The 22898-nt window shown below is 40.0% G+C and overlaps 1 protein-coding gene across 3 annotated transcripts; it reads left to right on the top strand.

Annotated features, from left to right (window-relative positions):
- The first annotated feature begins 4284 nt into the window (after positions 1-4284).
- On the top strand, positions 4285-22810 carry arntl2 (aryl hydrocarbon receptor nuclear translocator-like 2). 3 transcript variants are annotated; one of them, XM_041938469.1, is made up of 17 exons: positions 4285-4524; positions 10428-10554; positions 10655-10708; positions 10812-10853; positions 11042-11199; positions 12269-12348; positions 14026-14118; positions 14767-14884; positions 15036-15185; positions 15873-16116; positions 16345-16451; positions 16778-16928; positions 17038-17108; positions 17218-17332; positions 17503-17593; positions 18321-18420; positions 18536-22810. In XM_041938469.1, exons 1-17 carry the CDS (start codon positions 4467-4469, stop codon positions 18691-18693), a joined length of 1917 nt encoding a protein of 638 aa, XP_041794403.1. In that variant the 5' UTR covers positions 4285-4466; the 3' UTR covers positions 18694-22810. The 3 variants fall into 3 exon arrangements, with proteins under 3 accessions (XP_041794403.1, XP_041794402.1, XP_041794401.1); XM_041938468.1 differs by having other exon boundaries at positions 10425-10554; positions 17221-17332; XM_041938467.1 differs by having other exon boundaries at positions 10425-10554.
- Positions 22811-22898: the final 88 nt, after the last annotated feature.

Here is a 22898-nt window from a genome sequence, read left to right as displayed (position 1 = left end):
ATACAAACATGAAATATTTTGGATTTAGTTGCCTTAACTCAGTACCAACTTCCATTGGTTAGCTGTGCTAATTTAGTGGGAGATGATTGTGGGAATGAGAGGCAATACAATTTCTCACTATACATGCAGGTTGGTGTATCAGATATAGGCAGAATTTCAGACAGACTCATTACACTTTTTATTTACTGTGAATCAGCAGGGAAAAAGATCGAGTGTGTTCCCTGAATGCATCATCGGTGAACTTGCTGCATCCTTTTTGATTTTAATGCAGGATGCATACCAATCAACACTGAATAGTACTGAAAGGCCTTATGCAGTTAAGTCAGATCTCACAGCTGTGTACACTCATAGTTAGCGAACACTTGTAAGTATGTGTATTAATGTTTATTATTTGTTTTAATAGTATTCATGTTAACACTGTATAGTGTTTAGCTGCTTGTGCTTTTGACATAACGTTAATTGTTAGCTAGCGAGTTAGCAGTGGCTGTACAGAGTGGGAGAAATTTGCTGCAACTGTTGAATTCCAGCTGATGTCAGAGCCACAAATGTGAGGGGTTTTTTTTATTGTCTGTGTCACATGTACTTTTGAATGAGGAAATTAGTACTTTATTTTAAGGGCATAAGGACCTGTTCAAGGTGGGGTATGCCAAACTAGCCATGTGGTAGATCACTGTCACTGTCACTGGAACACTTTTGGGACTGTTACTCGGGCCACTTGGGTTTTTCCTGCTGTGAAGTCAAAATGTCCTCTGTGCAACCAGTACATGGTGTGGGAAAATTTTTTTCTGGTTACTATTCGTTATTACAGCACTATCAGATAGGCATCTCGTGTAGAAACTTTTGCCTAATAGCTGGTAGTCTGGTAATTGGAATTCAAAAGTTAATAAATTATATATATAATATTTATAATGCAATAACAATCTCACTGTGTTTACGCTTATCCGTAGCCAGCAGTTTCAAATTTGATTTAACGTTGCTCACTCTGGCCACAGGAACGCGTTTGACTATGGTCGCTGGTGTCGCAAACATCACGTTTCTCAAAGAGAAACTTGCAATAATCAGAATTGGTTTTTCAGCAGGTTTGTTGCTGAGTGGGGAGAACCTGTTAGAAACATGAAGTGGTTGGTGATGAACCCTGGGCTTCAGTTTAGGACTATGCTTTCTTTGAAGCCTCCCTGGTTTCCTGGCTCCTTGGGAGCTGCCGAGGGATGGCTGGCTGGAGCTACACATGGTCGGTTCGCACCAGCTGCGGTGGCTAACTACAGCTAATGATTGCTAAACTACATTTATTACATGTACCAGTATCACTAAAGGTGGCAAATGAATAGCTAAACATCTGACACGCTGAGAAAGAGAAAGCAGGAGAGTGACAGGGAGAGAGAGGCCATCGCTAGCTGCTCTGCTATGCTTATGTAGATAGTGGAACAGACACACAATGTAAACAAGGGTGAGAATAGCGAGGAGGTCGCTAAAGGGGTAGACATGAGCGCTCCAGCAGAACTAATGTAAATTTAAATAGCGGGTAATTAGCTGCTGTATTCAAGAATATAGCAATTTTGACTCGGACAAGCGAGAGCAGCAGAGGTACACTACTTCTGACACAGCAGCAGGAAACCAGAAATGGGACGATACGCTTACCTCAGCATGTCCAGCGAATATTACTTCAAGAGTTAGTGAAATAAGTTGGATTGAATTGAAAAAAGCCAAGTTTATTTCTGTCGGATTTTCTAAATTTGGACTTCGTTAATTTGGGCAAACAAAAATCTATTTTGAGCTCATCCATTTTATTAGGTTTTCCTATTACTTATGTAAGTGTGCAATGATGATTTGTCTTTCACTCAAGTTTACTCAGTGTAATTGCCCTTGGTGTTAGACAATCCTTGGACAAACACCCGAAGCACTTCTCGTGCTCTCGGCATCTCTGCTCTGTGGGCTTGCCCGTTTTGACATGTTATAACATCCCAGAATTTCAGACAATCAGAAAACTGGATTAGGTGTTTTCTGATTAGCTTTTTTGCTTCCAACATTATTGACAGTAGTATTATCGGGTATTAGGGGAGGATGGAAGCAGGAGAAGAATGGTAAGCAGCTGGATAAGCAGTTTATACAGCTATGGCTACATATGTGGTTTTATGAACCTTCGTGAAATTTTATTTGGAAGTTAGATTGCAATTATTAGCTTGCCAGTTAACTATGTTTTTGCTAGGTTTCTAGCTAATCTTGCCATATATAGAGCAGCTATTGAGTGCCAGCTACACAGCTCAGACATCATAAATAAAAATCAAATTCCACAAAAAAAAACCTTAACTGTCCCTGTATTTTTTTTTTTAACTCAGAAGCACTCGTTGAACCCAGAGTTTAGTCTAATATTTCTATGTCTAGCTGACCTAATTGTTTCATTTTAGAGTCAGTTAAAAATATTATTTATGATTAAATGCCTGGGTTGTAAGGCTGGAATCATGAAGTGGGCCAACCTGTTTAGTTCAATATTGTTGATCTGGAAAAAAAATAGCTAGCTAACTGCATATTGTGATCGTGCATTTGTCAGCTAATATGCTACAGGGGCAAATTTCTAAACTAGTCCGTAACCAAATCTGTGAAATTTAAGCATCTTGTTTCTTAGTGCTGAGTGCTTATGAAAATATTAGCAAACAGACAAGTACATTTGCTGAGAATAGTGTTCAGTCAAATGACATTTTATTTGCATGCTAAAAAAAATACTACTATATCAAACTGCCAAACCTGTGGACAAGGAATGAGTTGAGCTTTAAATTAGATCCCAGGAGTTCAGCCTTGAGGTTACGTTATTATTTTTTTAAATGTGACATTGCCAAACCATTCCTCCACTCAACATGCACAATGGTTTTACTACTTAATTTCTCTGTTTAAATCCATTAATACGCTTACATTTAAAAATCAGACATTAAGTCTGTTAATGTGCTAGTCAGAAAAGGTTTCAAGTTGCATTGGTGCCTTAAACTCTTGCTTTTAATGTTATAGCGCATCCACAGGTGGATGTGCTCATTTGATATATAGCAACTAGTCTTATTGAAAAGTCAACATTTAAAAGCTAAAAGATAATGAGATGGAGCATGGTACCAACAAATTATCTTTACTGATCTGCTGAAAGTCTGCTACCGGGTGACTCCTACACATGATACAAGCTCTTTATTGGTACGGGCTCCAGTGCAATTGCGTTACCTATAATTACGCCCTTAGAAACGAGTATATGGAGTGCTGAAGTTATAGTACAAGTTTTAGGCCACAGTGAGCAAAGCTACGTTTGGAGAAAAAAGGCTGCAGAAGTGTCCTTGTCTCTGATTGGAACTTAGCGTTGTGCTCCTGATAGCTTCTGTAGCTAATTTCCGACCAGGTGTTTCTCCTTCCTCTATCACATTGAGTCTTGTTATTCCTCTGCTATATTTGAACTGTATAGAGGAGTGTCAAAATTATCTTGAGAAAGACTCCTTAGCACACACAAAATTATGTAATGCATGGCTGCAGTTGGAATTGGAGATGATATGACTTATGTCATGTCTTCATGTCATTACTCAAGCAAACACTCAACTGATCCTACTTTTTCAATCCCAAACAGACATGAACTGTCTGGGGAACAGATAGTTCTGGTCCCAATAAGCACATTAACCTTTGCAGTGAGCTTTCTGTTTTCCAGAAATGTTTTTCAACTTTCCTTGAAGATGAATCCAACAACTGCAGTTGTTCCTTGGAATTGTTGGTATTCATACATATTTTTGGTGTGGCAAGGAAATGCAAAACTGCACATTTTCTTAATGAGGCTATACCTCCCAGATGAGAAGGGAGTGTCAAAGACGCATTAAAGACAGACAAAACAGTTAAAATATTGCTCTTGTCTTGTTTATTATGAATATTTCTTGGCAATATGGAATGCCATACGTTTTATGTTATGTCTTCATGCTGAATGTGAATACATCCAAACTTTTATTACCTAATCAGCACCCAATTAACCTCATTAAGAACCTTTCATTTCCTTTTTACGAATTTCTTTTTTTCTTTTGACCGTCTTGTATTTCTTTAATCAGTGGTTTGTCTTCTTCCAAACAAAAAAAAGTCAATCTGAATTTTTTACCTGGTGGGAATATGGGATACATCTGCCATTTAGACGGCAGAAAAAAATTTCCGACAGACATGACGGGGGCACTGGAGCGGTGAGGCTGCAGCGGTGACTCCGGGGCGCCGGTAGGAGGAGACTGCGTCTCATCTTCCGCGTTTCCCTCCAGTTCTTTACTCATCGTACCGCAGGTTATTGCGCCCTCTCCCCCCTTTTCCTCATACGGGATAAACAAGACAATTGTACAAGATTCTGCCCTTGTCTCCACTCCCTCACAGCCTGTTTTTTTAATACAGCAACACCGCGGAATAGTCGTCGAACGCCTCATCCATGCATTGGAGTCCTGGGCCCCAGCACACCGGCTCCGGCTCCAGCCATGTCGGCCAGGAATGCAGCGGCAGGCGGCGGTGACAGAGCGGGAGGTGAACTGGCCGGTAATTTACATTAACACTACTAAAAGCTATGCACCAGTCTGAGTCTGTGGCTTTTGAGATTTAAGGTAAAAGTGCAGCGGTGTGTTTTCGGCTATTTGTCACCGGTTGACAGTAACGTTAACTTTGCGCTATTCGAAAACTAGGTCAGTAGATCAGTAGAGCAAACTCGCCCTTTACGCCATTTATGTAACGCTGCACGACGTTGTTTGTCATATTGCCTTTTTGTGAAGAATGTGGCTAACGTCGTATTTTGCCTTGCCATCAATGATAATGTTATTTGCGTTTTAATTGTATTAGTACCGTCTGCTAACGTTAACCTATACGACTGAACCATTCAGATGTTAGCTTAGCAATGGTAGCGAGGCCTGTTTACTGTGGCAACCGTCTCAAATCAGACGAGTCTCATAGAGGTGCCTTTACTGTCCACAACAATTTGTTGCTTTGGATATTTTTACACTGCGATAGTCCATGCTGTCCGACTGAACTGGTGTCACGGTGTGACGTGTTCGGTGCTGTTTAGGCCTAGCTTGATAACTCACTGTATGGTCGCCCGCCCGAGCTCTCCAATGTGGGGTAGGACGGAGCATTGTTTTATTAGTCAGCTGTAGCCGACCATGATCTCCTTACACAGTGACTGTACGTCTCTTCATGCCTCAAGTCTGCTCCGCTGCCCTGTATTTCCAACTCAAATCAGTTAATCAAAGACCCCCTTCACCTGGCGAAATAAACACGAGTTGTTCACAGTATCAGTAGGCGATAGTGTCCATTAATTATACGTAAACATAATTACATAGTACTCCCGAAAGAGCATCTTTTACCCTTTATTCTTGACCATTTATTGGACTTCAGGAAACATCAAGCATAGCTACCACAGGGCTCAAACTCAGCCAAACTGTGACTTTAGGTTTTCAAGAGACCACATCGTTTGTATTTAATGTTCCTGATCTAACAGCCAGCAACCTATGTCAATTTAAAGCATATTTTAGACATAAATGTTGGATTTATAATGAGATCTATCTAATGTCAACATAATATCCTGCAAAAAAAGCCAAAAAAGTGTATGTTGTTTTATAAAGACAATGCCTTTTGTCATCTTAGTAGACTCTGCTGTTGCTTGGTAGTTAAACAGGATCATTAACTTAAGTTGGTAAAACATAGTACACGCCAGGAACAGGCTTATAAAGCTGGAGTCAGTAGAGGAGGAGGGTTTTTTGGACACAAGTTCAACAACTGTGCATCAAATCATTTATTTCTATGGCACATTTCGTACAATGTAAGCTCAATGCGCTTCACACACAACATATGAATATAAAAAAGGACATACATATACATATAATAATACATATTTAGATGTAAAGGGAAAATTTCATAAAAATTATTTATCCCCTGCCCGACCATCAACAGAAACATACCCGCCTATACATACACAGAGTGTGTGAGAAATAGACAGAGAGATGGAGGCCCTGGCTCCCCATAGGCCTGAGAGAACAGGTAGGTCTTTAAGTTGCTTTGAAAAGACAGTACAGTTGTGGCAGTTTCTGGTGGTCTGAGACTACTTATCTTTTGTAGCGTAAAAGCTAATGCCTCCTGATGCATCCTCGACGAGGATGAAACTGTAGCATTCCTCATTAATGCAGGACATGGTGGTTATGTTGGTGACAGCGCCAACACTTGATAAATGGAGAGGAGCACTGATGGAGTACAAGCTACTTTTTCACCTTGTCCTGCGCTCATTTGCAAATTGTAAATGACTTTGTCCTGATAATCAGAACAGTTGGAATAGCCCGTACATGTATAGTAGTTCTTGAAACATTTTTATTTTTCTTAGCTCGCTGTTAGCCCATAAGACACACAATAACTGTGTTCAGGACCCTTTGACCTCTGAGCGGAAGTGGCATAGGCAGCAAAAAGAATCTGAACAAGTGTTCAACTGGACACCTTAGGGTCGCATGATAGACACAGGTGTGAATGGCGAAGTGTCTCGGCTGTCCGCTAGTGATCGGCTCACCCAAGACACATGTTAATGCCAGGTGTAAACAGTGTCTAGGGGCTCTTGAGGGTTTGTAAGAAGTGAGCAAGTCAGAGGTGCACTGAGGAGCTGGACCATGAAGTGATTTGTAGCCAGCAGTATTATGGAATGAATTCTGTATTTTATTGGAGGCCAGTGTAATGTTGTAGGTATAGTGGTGTTATGTTTGCTTTTTCTTGTCCCAGTGAGTACTCTGGCCGCTGCATTTTAAATGAGCGTGAACCGTACCACAGTCTGTATTGGAGGTTTCGCAATATCTGCATCACAGTAGTCTAGCCCAGAGGAGATGAATGTGTGAACCAGTTTTTCCAGCATCTAACTAACACAAGATGGATTTGACTATGGAAATATGTTTTAGCCAGTAAAATGCCGTCCTCGTCATACTTGTAATGTGACTTGTGAAGTTGAGTTCCAAAACAGCACCTAGATTTCTAACCTGCTCACTGCGTTTCAGAGACTGTGGGACAGGTTGGAGTAGATCTCAGATTCAGATTCAGAAATTTTTATTGATCTCCACAGGGAAATTGATTTGTTGCACTACAAACCACTCAATACCCAGTTAGAAAGAAGGATTGAATTCTTATTGAAGGTAATAAAGCAGCTAAAAAACGACAAAGTTACATACTACTATAAGGATGACATAACCATAATACTAATGATAGTAATAATGAAATTGTGCAAATGTGTGTGTGCCAAGGGTAAATGCAAGTGTTCAAATGGTAAGTAAAGTAACATTAAGAGTAAGATAAAAATGCACAATATAGGAAAATCTGTCTCAGTCTGCAGTTCAATTTTGGTGGCAGTTTTCTAAAGATAGACCAAAATTGATGGAAGTATAATTTGAATCTTTAATATGATAAATCAGTCTGCCTTTTCTTGTGGTTCTGTCACTGTGTGACAGTACAGTATTGCTCATGGGTTTATCAGATGCTTATTCATGAACTGAGGAATGAGCATGTGAGCAGGAGAAACAGTTTGAGGAGTTGGCAGGGGGATGTCTGTATCGCCTGATGTCCAGTTATCTAGTTGCCTTCACTGTAACCCTGTAATCCAACAGGGGAGCAGGATTAAAAATCAGGTTGTTGCTGATCTGTTAATGGCTATTTGGGTCACCGGGTCTGTGGAGCAGAGTTAAAAATAGGTGCCATGGATATCGGCCACATTTGTTCTGTCTCGTGCTGTGCTCTCAAGTTTCTCTCCCACACATACACTCACATGCTTCTGAGGCCATGACTAAATCACATCTTGCCAGAATAGACAATAGGCAGTAGAGCTACAATGTCTTGTCATTAGTACCGAGTCCACCACAGCAGTTTGGGATTCAATAATCTCTGTGGCGTAACACAATAAAGATACCCGTGCGACAATGTTCAGGCACTGCCAGCATGCAGGTCTCTATATGAAGGCTGACTAGCAGAGATGGATTTTTTTAGCTGGTGTTGGCTGTAGGGCTGAAAGGCTTAGTTTCAACCCTCAAAGGAGGAGTACATTTCTCAGTAAATTTCATATATGTAAATATATATATAAATGTCATATATACAGTATTATTTATATTAAAATCATATTGATCATTCAGTATGCATCTGTAAAGTGCTTTGTTCTCTTATGATGGGTCACACAGACAAACGTGGGAAGTGACGCAACAACAAAAAACTAGAATCAGAAGATTTCTTTGTTCTTCAACAGATTCAAATCACTGGCCACAGCTCGGGTCTGTGGGCAGACGCCACATAATAAAAGGACTAATTATTTAAGGAGCCTCCCTGCACCAGCAACAGAACAAACGCTGCTATTAGCTGTCATAATATGAAAGCCTTTTCCTTCTTGTTTCACCCTTTTTGCATTTGGCAGTATTTCATTAATTTCTTATTGCAGTAAGAAGATTTAAGATGAGATAGATGAGTTATTTTCCTGGTGCTTTTATTTTCAGTTGGATAACCTGTATTCACAATGTATAACTGTTGGCCCTAATTTCCACCAGGTGTGATAGGATGGAGCTGATCACTGCTATTCTAGGCGATAAATACAATTCCACTGGGCGTGCAGTGTCTCCATTTCAGAAGCGTCCCAGAAGAATATCTACGCTCTGCTCCATGGGGAATGTGCGCAGAGTCTATTTTTGACGGACAATGCGCCAATGCACAGCAGATTGAGCCGGAGAGGAAGTCAGACACAGGAACGGTGTAGAGAATCCAGTAAATTTTCAGTGCAGACTCCCAATTGTACATCAACAATAAACAGAATTAAAACAGACAAAAAAAGTCTGTTTTAACTATAAAACCAACTTACCCATAGTGGAAGTACAAAAAGATGAAATTACCAAAAATACAAGATCTGAACAAGTCACAAAGCTCATCAGGCAAAACGCTCTGCTTCCAAAACACGGCCGATGTTTCAAAAAATGTGATTATTCAATCTGGTATTTTTTATAGACATTGGTCTGCAATGTTTAGCTATAAATGTAATTATATCCCTGATACCAAAAAGGTTAGACACTGTGTAAAACCTGCGATGTGATAATTTGCTAATCCTTTTTGAGATATGATCAGTTGAAAACATTGAAAGACAATGTATTTAATGTTTGACCTCATCAGCTTCATTCATTTTTGTAAATATCTCCTTATTCTGAATTTGATGCAATAGCATGTTAAACAAGTTGGGACAGGAGCAACAAAAGACTGGGAAAGTTGTGGAATCCTCCAAAAGCACCTGTTTCCACAGGTAAACAGGTTGATTGGTAACAGGTGATAGTATCATGATTGGGTATGAAAGGAGCATCCTGGAAAGGCTCAGTCATTCACAAGTAAGGATGGAGCGAGGTTCACCACGTTGTGAGCACATGATTGTATAAAGGACATTACTACATGGGCTCAGGAACACTTAGTAAAATCATTCTCGGTAAACACAGTTCATTTACAAATGATTGCATTCTGCTTTTATTTACATTTGGAGTGGTAAAAACACAATTTTAAAGCCTACCATAAATTTACTGAATCTTTTAACTTTAGTGTTTGTTATAATTATGTCTTTTTTTTTTTAGTAAGTCTTGATGTATTTCCAAAACTATAAATGAAATGATATCATGGCAGCCAATATACATGCTGTAAGAAGTTCATCTTAGTATTACTATATATAAAACTGTCGCTATCTACATAAGATAAAGTATGTGGTTTTGAAAACCTGCGTTTTTAATTAAACCAAGTACGTCTGGCATTTGTAACAAACCAAACCATGTGAAAATTAGTAGAAAATTCATCCATTTATGATGACTTTCATTCTCATTAATAACCATTAGACCTCCTGCCTTGATGGACTTGATGCATTAGGAGGTGTTTCCTCTTACCAATATGGCAACTGTTCCCAAGGAAATGGGGATCCATGTATTCAAAGGATTGGTGCAATAAATGTCATGAATGCAATCCACACTGATAATAACCTGGGTGATACTGTAGTATTCAAATGTAATTTATTTGAAATGGATTTGAAGGGAGCTGTTGCTATTATTTACCATGCTTCCATAATGTAAAAGTTTTGTGGCCGGTGCATCTTCATAATGTCAGTTTCCCCAGTATCAACAAATAGTGCTCCGTCTCCTCTTTAGTCACACTGTTCCTGCTAAAATGTTGACTGATATAGGGCCTTGTTAAAGGACTGGTGTGACAGATGCTATCTGGAAGTAACAGCTCACCAGGGCTGTTTCTGAGCTCCTTATATGAACAGTCATCATGTTTGGGTGAGACATCTGAGAAAGTGCAATCTGAGAGCACTAAATGCCATGCTGCAAGGGAATGTAGTGATGTGCTTACAATTGAAATCAAGTCCCCCTGCCCCATATGACCAGTTATAGCTCATTGTGTCTTGTGTGTTTCAGAAGATGTGCTGGTTGAGGAAAACCAATGCAGTTCTATGTCTCTGACCAGCCTGATGACCCCATCCTCAGCTGCCGGCATGTCCTTGAGCATGGAGATGCCCCGGAAGCGTAAGGGCAGCATGGACAACCAGTACGTAGTGTGATTGCTTTAATTTGTCTTACAGAAATCATTTATCCAGTGACCTAAATGGTTGGTAATTGCTATTGATTTTAATGAATGTTCTTCCCAGGGATAGAAAAACTGCTTCCACACCTGATGCTGATATGGAAGATGACCAAAATGGGTACTGTGTGCTAATCAAGGACTTTGAGAGCTGACCTGTGTTATTTGTGCTCTTGTGCATTATGTACAAAGACATTTCAAATGTGTGTTTTTCTGTTCTACAGGTCTGATGGAGAGGACCAACATGTCAAAATTAAATGCTTCAGGTAGGTTGTATTTGACATCACCACATTTATAACATTTTCAAGTTCTTGTAATATTTACAATCTTAAAACGTCCGTTGCCTATGTCCTTTAGGTCGTGTCGCATTTCCACATTTCACTGATGGCCCAAAAAATTGAAAGGAAAAATCCTTTTAATCATCTAAATGATTGCTTATTTAATGTCCCTGCAGGGAACCGCACAGCCAAATTGAGAAGAGGAGACGGGACAAAATGAACAATCTCATTGACAAACTGTCAGCCATGATCCCTACTTGTAACCCCATGTCCCGAAAGCTGGACAAGCTCACTGTGCTCAGAATGGCTGTGCAGCACCTCAAATCTCTCAAAGGTACTGAGTCAGTCAATGGCCATTGGTGTTAAGAATAATCTACCCTGACTTTGTCATTGCTGATGCATTCAGTTAATTAGGGGTTAGTCCGAGTTTATTTCATTTTTGTTCATCTTCTACTTGTATTCTGTGTTTTCCGTGTTACAACTTCTGGAATCATACAGACTGTCTGCAGTTACTCTGTGGAGTCTCAGGTTTCAAATGACACCTCACTCGACCAGTCACATCTGCCATATGTAGCCTAGCAACCAGAGAAGTCGATAACAGTGCAAGCTGAACAGAAGGGCCTCGTCCTCTTCTTCCATGTGAAGATCAAGCCAGTTGCAGTTGCATCTGATTTTGCAGATGAGTCACGCATCGAATAGCCAATTATATTCTGAACATGGCAATATGCTACTTCAGTGGGTTACTTACAGCTCCAGTCACCTCAAATCAAGGATTTCAGCACTAATGGGGATAGTATGCACACTTTGAGCCATGAAGGTTCTCCAAATTGCTCAAGAACAGGTATCGGTCGTCAGTTGTCACTGTGCGTGCGTGCGTGCGTGAGAGATACTGATAGAGAGTGTGTTATTGGTTATTTTTTTAGTAGTAGTAGTTTTTTTTAGTATTTTCAGTACCAAAATCTAAAAAATAGGCTTTTTAAAGGCTGCTAAAGATCTCTGTCCCATCTACAGGGCAATTGATCTAATTTAATGATATTTTTGTAATAATCCCTAATTTAACAGGAAAACTATGGCAAGTATGGCAGGTTCAAGTTGAACAAGGAAGCATGTCTGTAAACGGTGATTGATTTTATAAGTCTGGCTAACCTGAGGGTTTGTGCAAGACCAGTCAGATCGCACAATGACATGTATTTCTTGTTGGCTTGTTTTTTTTTCAACTTTTCTCAACAGTCGACTTTGTGAGTGCGGTACATTTATGTTCGATAGAGGTGAAAGCCCGAAACTCTGAAAATAAGATCCAGGTTGTAATAAACTGGAATTATTCTTTAAACCTAATGTCTACATGAAATGTAGTAATCTCACACTGAACTGGTCGGTTAACGTTTTTTTGTCTGTATTTTCAGGTTCAGGAAGTTCTTTTTCTGAAGCCAACTACAAGCCATCATTCCTTCCCGACGAGGAGCTCAAACACATTGTTCTCAAGGTAAAAATACCTTTGACAAAGGCATCTGGCTATTCATGTATTTGAGTACCCGTTTTATTTTTAAGTTAATTACTTTAGTCCACTGCTAAGTGATCTTAATACAAAACTAAGCTCTTAACCTTTAAAGCCACAGAATTAAATTAAAGATGATGATAGCACCCCTACTTTACTGTGGGGACTGTTCATCTGAATCAAAAAATGGCAAGTTTATCTGAAGTGGGAGAGAGAGATCAAACTTGTTAACATACATTACAGTCATTAGCTGCGTTTCCATTACAGTTGTTCGCAAAATAAAAGCGATATTTCTGAAATTTCGGCAAAGTTCGAATGCGACTTGCAGGTGTTTCCATTGAACAGTGTTTTGCGAACCAGCCGAAATTCTCGTAAGTTCTCGGGCGTCCCGCGAGATGTGTGTGCATGCTGTGCGTCGGTAAAACTTAACACAAAGCCTTATAATTAAAAAGCACATGCATGCTCCTGGCCTTGTAGGATTGCGCATACTCTAATGCATTGATCCCCAACCCGTGGGCCGTGGGTCATTTGGTACTGGGCCGCACAGAAAGAAAAAATAATTTCCATTGTTTTGTTGTGGAGGTTCCTGACAGTGCCAGTCTGCAGCCAGGTCCTCTTGACATGATTAAAAAGTGGATTTACGTTCATTATTATTGTTATTATTATTATTAAAGAGAAAATACCACAGTTTTTAATGCAGATCTTGTCATTTTATTTTGTTTTTATCTGCTACACATTTAGACTGGGCCGTGAAAATATTGTCAGACATTAAACTGGGCCATGGTACAGAAAAGGTTGGGGACCACTGCTCTAATGCACAAATGCATCACATCATCACTTTTTTTATTGCGCGAGGCTCGCTCTGACAGCGTCAGCTCGGCGGAGCAGCAGCAGAATACAGGACTGTGAATTACTGAAGTGTCCTTTGAACATAATTTCTATCAGCAATTACGTGTAAATATTAAAATTAATGGCGTGCACGCGAGTCTCCCACATAGCTGAGGTGCACACACTCATCACAAGTTCATCTCACGATTAATGAAAACGGAATGATTAGATTTTGCAAAGTGCGCACAGGATGAGATCAGAGCTGTCGGTTTGTCTTTAACAGATCAGCCAGCGTGACAGCTGGAACAGCTGTAGTGTTTTTGTCTGCTACTTATTGAGATCCAGAAAACATCCAAAATACACTACAAAATTGACAAGACGTTATATCTGACTGCATGTGGCCGGCCCGAAACGGGGAGTCCGCTGACCTCGGAGACGTGTAAATGCGAAAAAAGTGTTTCCATTACACTTTTGCAATACACCTAAATATCGACACGTCTGAAAAACCACCTCATGAGAGCATAAAAATGTTTTTGCGATATTTGAGAGGATTTTTGAAATTTAGGTGTTTCCATTACCCTTTTTTAATTGTGATATTTGGGATTTGCGCATTTCTAGGGGCAATGGAAACGCAGCTATTGTCTGGGCTGTTCTCCTCAAAACTGATTGCACTGAATATTCATTTCAATTAAAATGCTTGTATTTAGTTGAAAAACTATATTAAAAACAATGATATCTACAAATAAAATGAAACAGATCTACTTAATGACCTCTTTGTCTTGATCATGTCATCACATTGGATCCCTCTACTTTCCTCCATGTTTCTTTGTCGTGCAGGCTGCAGATGGGTTCCTGTTTGTAGTGGGCTGTGATCGTGGGAAAATGGTTTTTGTCTCAGAGTCTGTCACGAAGATATTAAATTATAGTCGGGTAATGCTTTTACATTTGTTACTGTATCTGTAGAATCTTTGTTTACGTGAGGTCCCGGACACATCAGATGGTTTTCATTGTCTTGGCACCAGTGCTAATGGACTAGAACCCACCAAACTATATTTTTATAGTTATATTTTTGTTATGACATTAAAAAGGCAAAAGTTTCTGAATGTAAGTTAAATATATTCATTCATAAAAAAAGAATATATTGTAGTTTTACTTAGTTACCTTTGTGCATTATAATAAAATGTTATTTTAGTTCCACTATGAATACAAATTCTGGTAGATCTTTTTAGGTTTTTCCAAAAATTGCTATATTGTCGTTCAAATGCTTCCTTGAAAGAAATTGTGTTGGCTGCTTTGATGGAGGTGTTTGCAAAATTTTTCATGATATTTGAGAAAGCCTCAAGAAATGAGCTGTTGCTTTTTCTGCCTCTTTCTTACTGGAATCTAAATCGCCATGTCTCCATGCTCCACTGAGTGTCTGGTGTGCTCCGGGGTCAACAATCCGCAATCAATGTACTTTGTTCAATTTGTTATTTGTCAGTTGGAATCGCCTTACATGTAGAATGCTGTGACATTTCTGTCTATCAGCATGAGAGCCATGTTTAGGTCAGTTTGATAATTTCTTTGTTTTTTCTCTAGGCGGAGCTGATTGGACAGAGCCTGTTTGATTATATACATCCAAAGGACATGGGAAAAGTGAAGGAGCAGCTGTCAGCTTCTGAATTATACCCTCGTGAACGGCTAATAGATGCTAAAAGTAAAGCGTGTGTGTGCATGTGCTTGTGTGAGAGAGAGTTTGTGTGTGTGTGTGTGTGTGTGTGTGTGTGTGTGTGTGTGTGTGTGTGTGTGTGTGTGTGTGTGTGTGTGTGTGTGAGTGACCTCATTTAAAACTCCTGTCATGTCTCCAGCCGGTCTGCAGGTCCAGGCTGACCTGCCAGTCGGTGCATCGCGGCTGTGTTCAGGCGCACGACGCTCATTCTTCTGCCGAATGAAATACAATAAAATTTCTGTCAAAGTTGAGGAGAAGGAATTCCAAGCCAGCACCTCCAAAAAGAAAGGTTGGGAAATTATCCAATGGATTATTTAGCAGATCGCTTTTGTACTTTGAGGGTTAAATAATACTTAACAGATATTTTTCACTGATGAGAAGTATTGGTGTAAAGCAGAGGTTTTCAAACTGTGACGCTGAGTTGAAGGGACGGCTTGGAGGGAGAGACATGAGGCAAAGATCTCGTTAAAGTGAATTGTGCAATTTGATTAAAAAAAAAAAAACTGACTCCTTATCAGAGTCACGAGTCAATCGAATCAAAACAAGATTTTCAGTGTTCATCTTGAAAAAACAAAAAAAACACTTAGAGACCAGAGAGAGATGACATTGTAATTCAAGAATTTGGCTGAGAGTCTTCATGTTTTTGAAGTTTTCTTCAGTATCAGACGTAATCCATCGTCAGTTGTCTTTACATTGGTGTGGGCAAAAAGTAGCTGCTAGTGGCTAATTCAGTATACTTTAAATCATGCAAATTTGCCCAAATATAAACAAATACACATAAAAAAAACAGGCATCAAGCTGTAGCCCATAGCGCACCTCCCTGAATCCATGCAGACTTTATACTTCTTTACAGTGGTCTAGATTTTGCCTGAAGGAGGGCCCAGAGTGCCAGACTTCAAAGACCCCTCATGTAAAGGAATGCGTTCATTTAATTTCTCTCTGTATAATTATGATCTGTGTCTGCATGTGCCTACAGAGTCGCAGAAGTACTGCACAGTCCACTGTACAGGCTACATGCGCAGCTGGCCAACCAGTCAGTTGGGAGCAGAGGGGGAGGGGGAGTCAGACAAGCAGGATAGCTCCCACTTCAGCTGCCTTGTGGCGGTGGGACGCGTCCACTCCCATTCATCTCCCCAGGTTAATGGAGAAGTCCGAGTTAAACCCACAGAGTTCATCACGCGCTATGCCATGGATGGCAAATTCACCTTTGTCGATCAAAGGTAAAAGTGAATTTCAACAAGCGGGTGGTCAAGGGTTGTAGTTTGTTGGTGCACGGCTTTGTTACATAATGTATAATTCATGAAATGTCTTCCATTGACATTTCAAACATCTTTGACACTGCCTTGAGTTCACCCTGTATTCTAATTACAGTAGATGATCCTAATTCACACTAACGTGATGCACTCGTATGCTCTTTTAACAGTCGACTGCTTCCTTTTCTTCCACAGAGCGACAACCATTCTTGGTTATCTTCCCCAAGAATTGCTTGGGACATCATGCTATGAGTACTTCCATCAAGATGACTTACCGCAGTTAGCTGACAGACATCGAAAAGGTTCATACCTTCTTCTTATTTTCTTGCATCCTTATTTGCTCTTTTCAGTGTCCACTGAGATGATACCTACATTCTTCAATCATGTCGGCCTATTTAGATCACATTTTAATTCACAATACAGCTGCAATGTTGAAGCGCTGGTAAATCACTTATTCATTTTTTATCCATCTTGACATGTTTATTCAAGTAGGTCACCATGTTATGATGGTTTCCCCATTATTTTATGTCTGTTGGTCCCATGCATATAGCGTTCCCTGCCTGAAGATGATGATAGTGTTGCTTCATTTTCCACTTATAACTCCTCCTCTCACTGTTTTTCTTCACAGTGCTGCGGAGTAAAGAGAAAATAGAGACAAACTGCTATAAGTTCAAAACAAAACATGGCTCTTTTGTCACTCTGCAGAGTCAGTGGTTTAGTTTTGTAAATCCCTGGACCAAAGAAGTAGAATATATAGTGTCAACTAACACAGTTATATCGTGAGTATATATTTCAGTCTCTGGGTGCATAACTTAAATATCTTTGTACCGAAAATAGATATACAGTACATTAATTGGAGCTTCACCGGTTTTCTCATCCCATGACAAGGCACGATCACTGTCGAACCAGTCGGTCAGGAAACAAGTCTGAACAGTCAAGTAATTCCAAGACTTCTGAAGGTCAGTTCAAATAAAAAAGGGTGCAAATATAGTACCTCATTCATATCTCTGATGCCCTGCGATACTTAAAATGTGTGTTCCTTTCACTCCCAACATTTTTTTCTGTTAGAAGATGGCAAGAAGGCCCTTCCAGGTATACCAGGCATCTCCACCACACCTGGAGCTATGATTTATGCAGGAAGCATAGGGACTCAGATTGCCAATGAGCTGCTGGATTTCAACAGGTGTGGCCTCACAACATTAATGCATAAAATCCAAAGAGAGATTTAGCAAGACTTTTGTTTTTCCCATTTGTCCATATACATTAATGCAGGAGTCTTTCTATAGTTGCGATTACTCTTCCAATCAGCTGGCGTAGATGTTACTGTTTTAAGTTGGTTTGTGTTGCTTTTAGGATGAACTCATCACCTTCCAGTGGAAGCGTCAGCCCGTTCAGTCTACCACAGGATAAGTGTCAACAACCTCACAATCAAATCAGCAACAATGTGAGTCTTTCACACAAACATGATCTATGATCATGGGTGCATCTGTCACAGTCATTAATGTGGGTAGAAAAACCCAAAACCTCCCAAAAAATCTTTTTTTTTTTATAACATGTACATTGTGTTTTTGTATTTGTGTAAAGCAGACTATGTGACCACACTCAGTCACCAATAGTGTTGTCAAAAATACAGTTTTTTTTCAGTACATATCAAATCTGAATATTTAAAATGCTTTCAATGCTCATTTTAATCACTGATTTCCCACACTATCAATTTACTGATGCCAGCTGCCCTCTCTTGCCCTCTTGTCTCTGACAGTGAGATGACACACATAGCCCTGCTTCCTTTCCTTTCCTTTGCTCCGGTTGAATATAGCTCATAACAAACCATGGTATATTTCAGGTTTTGTTACGGGTTAGCTCAAGATGGAGCCTCTGAGACCGGTTTTGGTTGACAAAGAAAACAGCAGGAGTGCTGTTTGGAAGTAATTCACATTTTAGGCAACTGAACAAGGATGGACAAAACATCTCTCAGCAATGGCATTTTTTTTCTTTTTTTCCTGGTAAATTGTTGTTGTTGTTGTTTTTTTCAGAAGGTAAAAGCCAAAAAAAAGCAAAGAAATCAAAGCCTGAACAGATTTGATTCTTTTACTGTTTTTTATCCCCTTACGACTGAACTCCTGCCATGTTGCTGCCAGGGCTGTAATTTGCTTTCCTCTTTCGGTCTCTAGGTGCCAAATGGAGAGGCAACAGACATGGAGATGCCAGGAAAGTCTAGCTCAGAGGATGAGCCACAGGGAGCCACATTCTCAGAGGGAGAAACACTCATGGGTACTTTCTCTGATCCTGTTAATAAGCTTATTTATAAATTGTATATGTGACCATATTTAGTTTTCCTCTTCTATAACTCCTTTCCCTTGTATTTGTTTCTGTCACCTCACCTCAGGGGAGAATTCCCAGCTAGATTTGGACAGCGTGGTTGGACCAGGTCTTAGTAACCTTAGCAATGATGAAGCAGCCATGGCAGTGATCATGAGCCTCCTGGAGACTGACACAAACTTGGGTGATGCTGTGGACTTTGAAGAGATGCACTGGTCTTTATAGAATCTGCTCTTACAGTGTGATGTCATACCACACTGAAAAACACTTGGAGCATCAGTTTTTTGATGACGGGAACTGCTTGAATGCTTGTTGTAAGACGTAGCATTCCTTTTCTTTCTTTCTTTCTTTTTTTTTAGGACTTATTTTTTATTTATTTGTAACCTTTTTCACATAAGCTGTGTAGTCTTCGTGCAGCTGCTCTAACAGGGAGCTGGATCGATGACAATAAGGGACGCCTGCTTCCCCTCTTCAGAAGGAGGATGTGCCTCTAAAGCCTTACAGCGGTCTGCCTGCCCTGAAACGCTGTTCCTCACTGCTTTCCTTACATCTGCCGTCATCCTCTGTGAACTTAGGAGGCCTCAGAAGGTTGAAGAAATCATGAACAAAAATGACAGTGATGTGATGTACAATGGCTCGGGATTCCTGCTTATACTTCTCTCCCATACCTAGATTTCAACAAAGGTTGGGATTGACAATGCAAAAAAAAAAATTGCACTGAATCAATTTCATGTTTTTTGAAAGGTTGTAATTTGATTAGGTACTGTATGTTTAATTAAAATGCGAGGAGGACACCTTGACAACCTGGCCCATCTCTGTGACCCCTCAGGATCCAAGCCGTTGGAAGCCAGTGTGCCACGGCTGACCACACTTCCATAACCTCGAACTTTGAGAGTCACCAAACAACGTGACTCTCAGAGATTTTCTCTTAACTTGTCAGTATCTGAACATTTTCCATGGAAACAGTCCAATAACCTCCTCTCTTGTACACTGACTTGAACATACTGTATATGTATAGATTTAGTTTGATTGAAAACGCCATGTCTTCAGGCCATACCTGTTTTAAAGGGATAGTTTTGCGGCGGAAGAATATTTTCTTTTTTTAGAAGGGATGCCCAGATTGATCGGCTGCCAAATCTTATAGGCCGACACTCAGTGAAAATATGCGACTGGTATGATTGCTTTGTAGTCAGTGGTAACGGAGGGATTTTTTTTAGGGGGCCAGGTATCAGTGACTACCCAGATTTCTGTGTTTATTAAAGTTCTAGGTCTTCATAGGTTCTCTGTTTTGCCTATACCTTTCTACTAATGAACTCACTATCCTGCAGCCAGCCTTGTCCAACTGCCTGCCTGTGCACTGCATCAGAGGAAGTGGAGAGAGATTACGTGGTGTATTTCACTTGTCCATGTAGATTTACTGTAGGCTGCTTGTTGCATTGCTTTTTGGGAGGTTTTTTTTGTCCCACTCTGTTAATTGAATTGACTGTAAAAGCCTGTTGACAGAATAAGAAACCAACAAGATCGATTATTTGTGCTTCTGTTCTTCAAACTGTACAGTCTCACAGCCTTTACATCATAGATTACACCGCCACCTGGTGGAGATCCAAGACACTACAAAGCAATCAAACCGATCTGTAACACTGCTAGACCAGGTGCTATCACGAAAGACAAAGATCAGTGTCGGCCTTGTATCAGCTCCTAGATGATCGGCAATCGGTATCTGTGAAGAAAAATCTGGATTGGGGCATCCACTTTTTGTAGTACGTACACCTCTCTAGACATGAAGCCCCCAATGTTGGCTGTCCTTGGGTTTTTGTTTTTTTTTTTACCCTAACTATAAACATTTAACACTTCTTGGCAGAAATGATCCCCCTTCATGAATTTGTTGGACAGCAGCCAGTTTTGACGGCTGACCATTCATGAATATATGAGCACTACATTACAACTTCATGCCAAGTAAAAGGGCACTTTAGAGGTGCTGAAATGGAGGTTTGGTAGCAACGGTTGAGCAGCAAATCCATTTCACATCTGTGAAATTTTATCAATACGTGTTTCAGGTTGATCTCTTGAGTCTGATGGTATTAGTGATAACTCAGGGAGTGACAAACAGAGCCGCCCCGTTTGAACTTACAGTGACACAGTTAGTAACCTTAGTAGTATTTTGTCCTCCTACTTCCCTACATCCTGTGCATTGGTATGGGTGATGTCTTGTAATGAGTCACCAGTGGGTCTGTGTTCTTACACTTATTGTCAGCTTTACAGTCTTGCAGTTAAGCCATAGCTTCAGCTGTTTTGTTTTTTTTTTCTTCATGTACTGTTATGCACTGACAGTCTTTTCCATGAAAGCCATGGTCATGTTTTATGTGCTTGTCAGAAGCACAGAACTTTGTCATGCACAAATTCATTAAGGGATTATGTTATGCAGAGCTATCATTCCATAACTTCTAAATTTTGAGGTGTTTCCTTTCTCTCTCCATGTAATTGTCACTCCCATATCATGCATGACTCAACAAAGGTGTAAGACATACTGCTGACTTGTATTATGACCTTTGGTGAGAACGTGAATGAGTCACTTGAGTTGTATGGATCCCGCTGCAATTTACCTCATGTAGAGTTTTATTTTTTCCCATGCTTACCATATCTTGGATTTTACTAACACAACATTGATAGTCATTATGTGATGTCCTATTCTGTATGATAGTGATCCACTGCTGAGAATTGTGGCAGGCAGTTGGCATGTAAGGTCAAATTTAGAATGACTAAAGTATGTCAAATCATTGTCACACAGTGATATTTCAAAAGATGAGCAATGTAAACCCAGCATATGACAGAAAATACAGAAATTATGTTTTTACACATAGTTTCAGATGAAGAAAATTGTTTTGTCTTGTAGACAAAACTGTCCTACTTTGGTTCACTTCTTTGGTTCCAAGTTCTGAAAAATGTAAACATTTCTCAAAATATAGTGAATGCAGATTCTACAAACTATAGGTAGGAAAATTACATCCAGTTCCTTGTTGTGTATGTTGGATTAATCAAATCACATTTCTTTTAGCTGAATAATCTTCAGTGTTGTGCATTGCTGGTGTCTCATAGGGAATGCATTGAAAAGTGCAAAGAATATGTTCATTTTGCGTTTTTGTCAAAAGTGTTTGGACTGTGTATATCTTGTCCTCAGTCATTAGTACCTAAGCCAATCAGCCAAACATCAGCGGTTGTATTGCTCCCCAAATATAAAATATATGGAACCGTGTAGCATTTGTGCTTCACCGTTGTTGACATCGGTATCCTGGCTCACGAGTTATAGTCGTCTCATGAGGACTGTTTTCCAATAAGAACACTTGTTTCAAGGACAGCAACGTTTGTTGTGTATCGTGAAGAATCTTTTTTCTCTCAAATGCTTGAATTTACGAGGAGCCAGTGGACGGAGCAGCTGGACTTACGAGGACCCTCCTGCCTGTGTCCGAAGTGCCTTTGGACATTTTGGCTCGGACACACAATAAAACCTGTGTTGCTTATGGAGACCGCCTCCCCACCTGGCAGCTCTGCAGACTGAAAGGAGGGCTCAGATGTATTATTGGATTAACTTGATGCAACATGTCTTCTGTGCACATCATAAATGAAGTGGAAGCTTGTTCATTGAGGTGTACATGTTGGCTTCAACACTCACTACCTAACCAAACAACCAGAGCTATGGCGTTGTGCCATATACACAGGCTGGTCTTTTTTAAAGTCCGTTTTGTATTATTATTACTTTTATTTTTCTGTTCTTCTTGTTCAATCATGGCACCTTCCAGCTGTAATTTTCCCAGAGAGCTAAAACATTGCTGTCACTTCAGCATCAGCTGAGGTGACATTCACATTCTGTCTCCGTTTGAAATAAAACAGTAGATTTTGTAAGATAGGGAACATTATGTTTTGATTTCATGCCCTGCTTTGTGTCTGCATGCTGTGTTTGTATCATTTGTTGTTGGTCTTTGAAATTTGTTGATTTAGGGAAATTAAGACAGATTGGTGTTGCTGAGGGACCTTAACCTTTGGGCATATGTTGGTCTGTTGGGAGCTAGTTACTGCCTCCATTGTACCACTTGCTGCCACTTTATAGGTTCATTCTTTGATGATGATGTTTGATTTTGGACCCCAGAGGTAGCACTGACTGTATTTGTCTCTTGCGTTATTGCTGCTACTTTTAGCATGTCAGGGCTGTCTTCCCAGGTTGCCATGTTAATAAATATTAGTTTACTAAACCCTCAACAGGAACTGGGTATATTTTCAAATATTTATATTTGGACCAACCATTAAGCCGATAAGAACGCTTTGTAAACACTGGATTAAAAACATTTTTTCAAGCTCATGCCATTTCTCATTCAGTATTTTCCTGTCCTCAGTGAGGCAGATTGAGAGGCAGCAGCCTGCTTTTTGAGTAATTA

Source organism: Chelmon rostratus, chromosome 6 (genome assembly GCF_017976325.1).
Source record: "Chelmon rostratus isolate fCheRos1 chromosome 6, fCheRos1.pri, whole genome shotgun sequence".
Classification (NCBI taxonomy): Eukaryota; Metazoa; Chordata; class Actinopteri; order Chaetodontiformes; family Chaetodontidae; genus Chelmon; species Chelmon rostratus.
The sequence above is the reverse complement of the archived record's forward strand: the minus strand, read 5'-3'. Positions and strand labels throughout refer to the sequence as shown.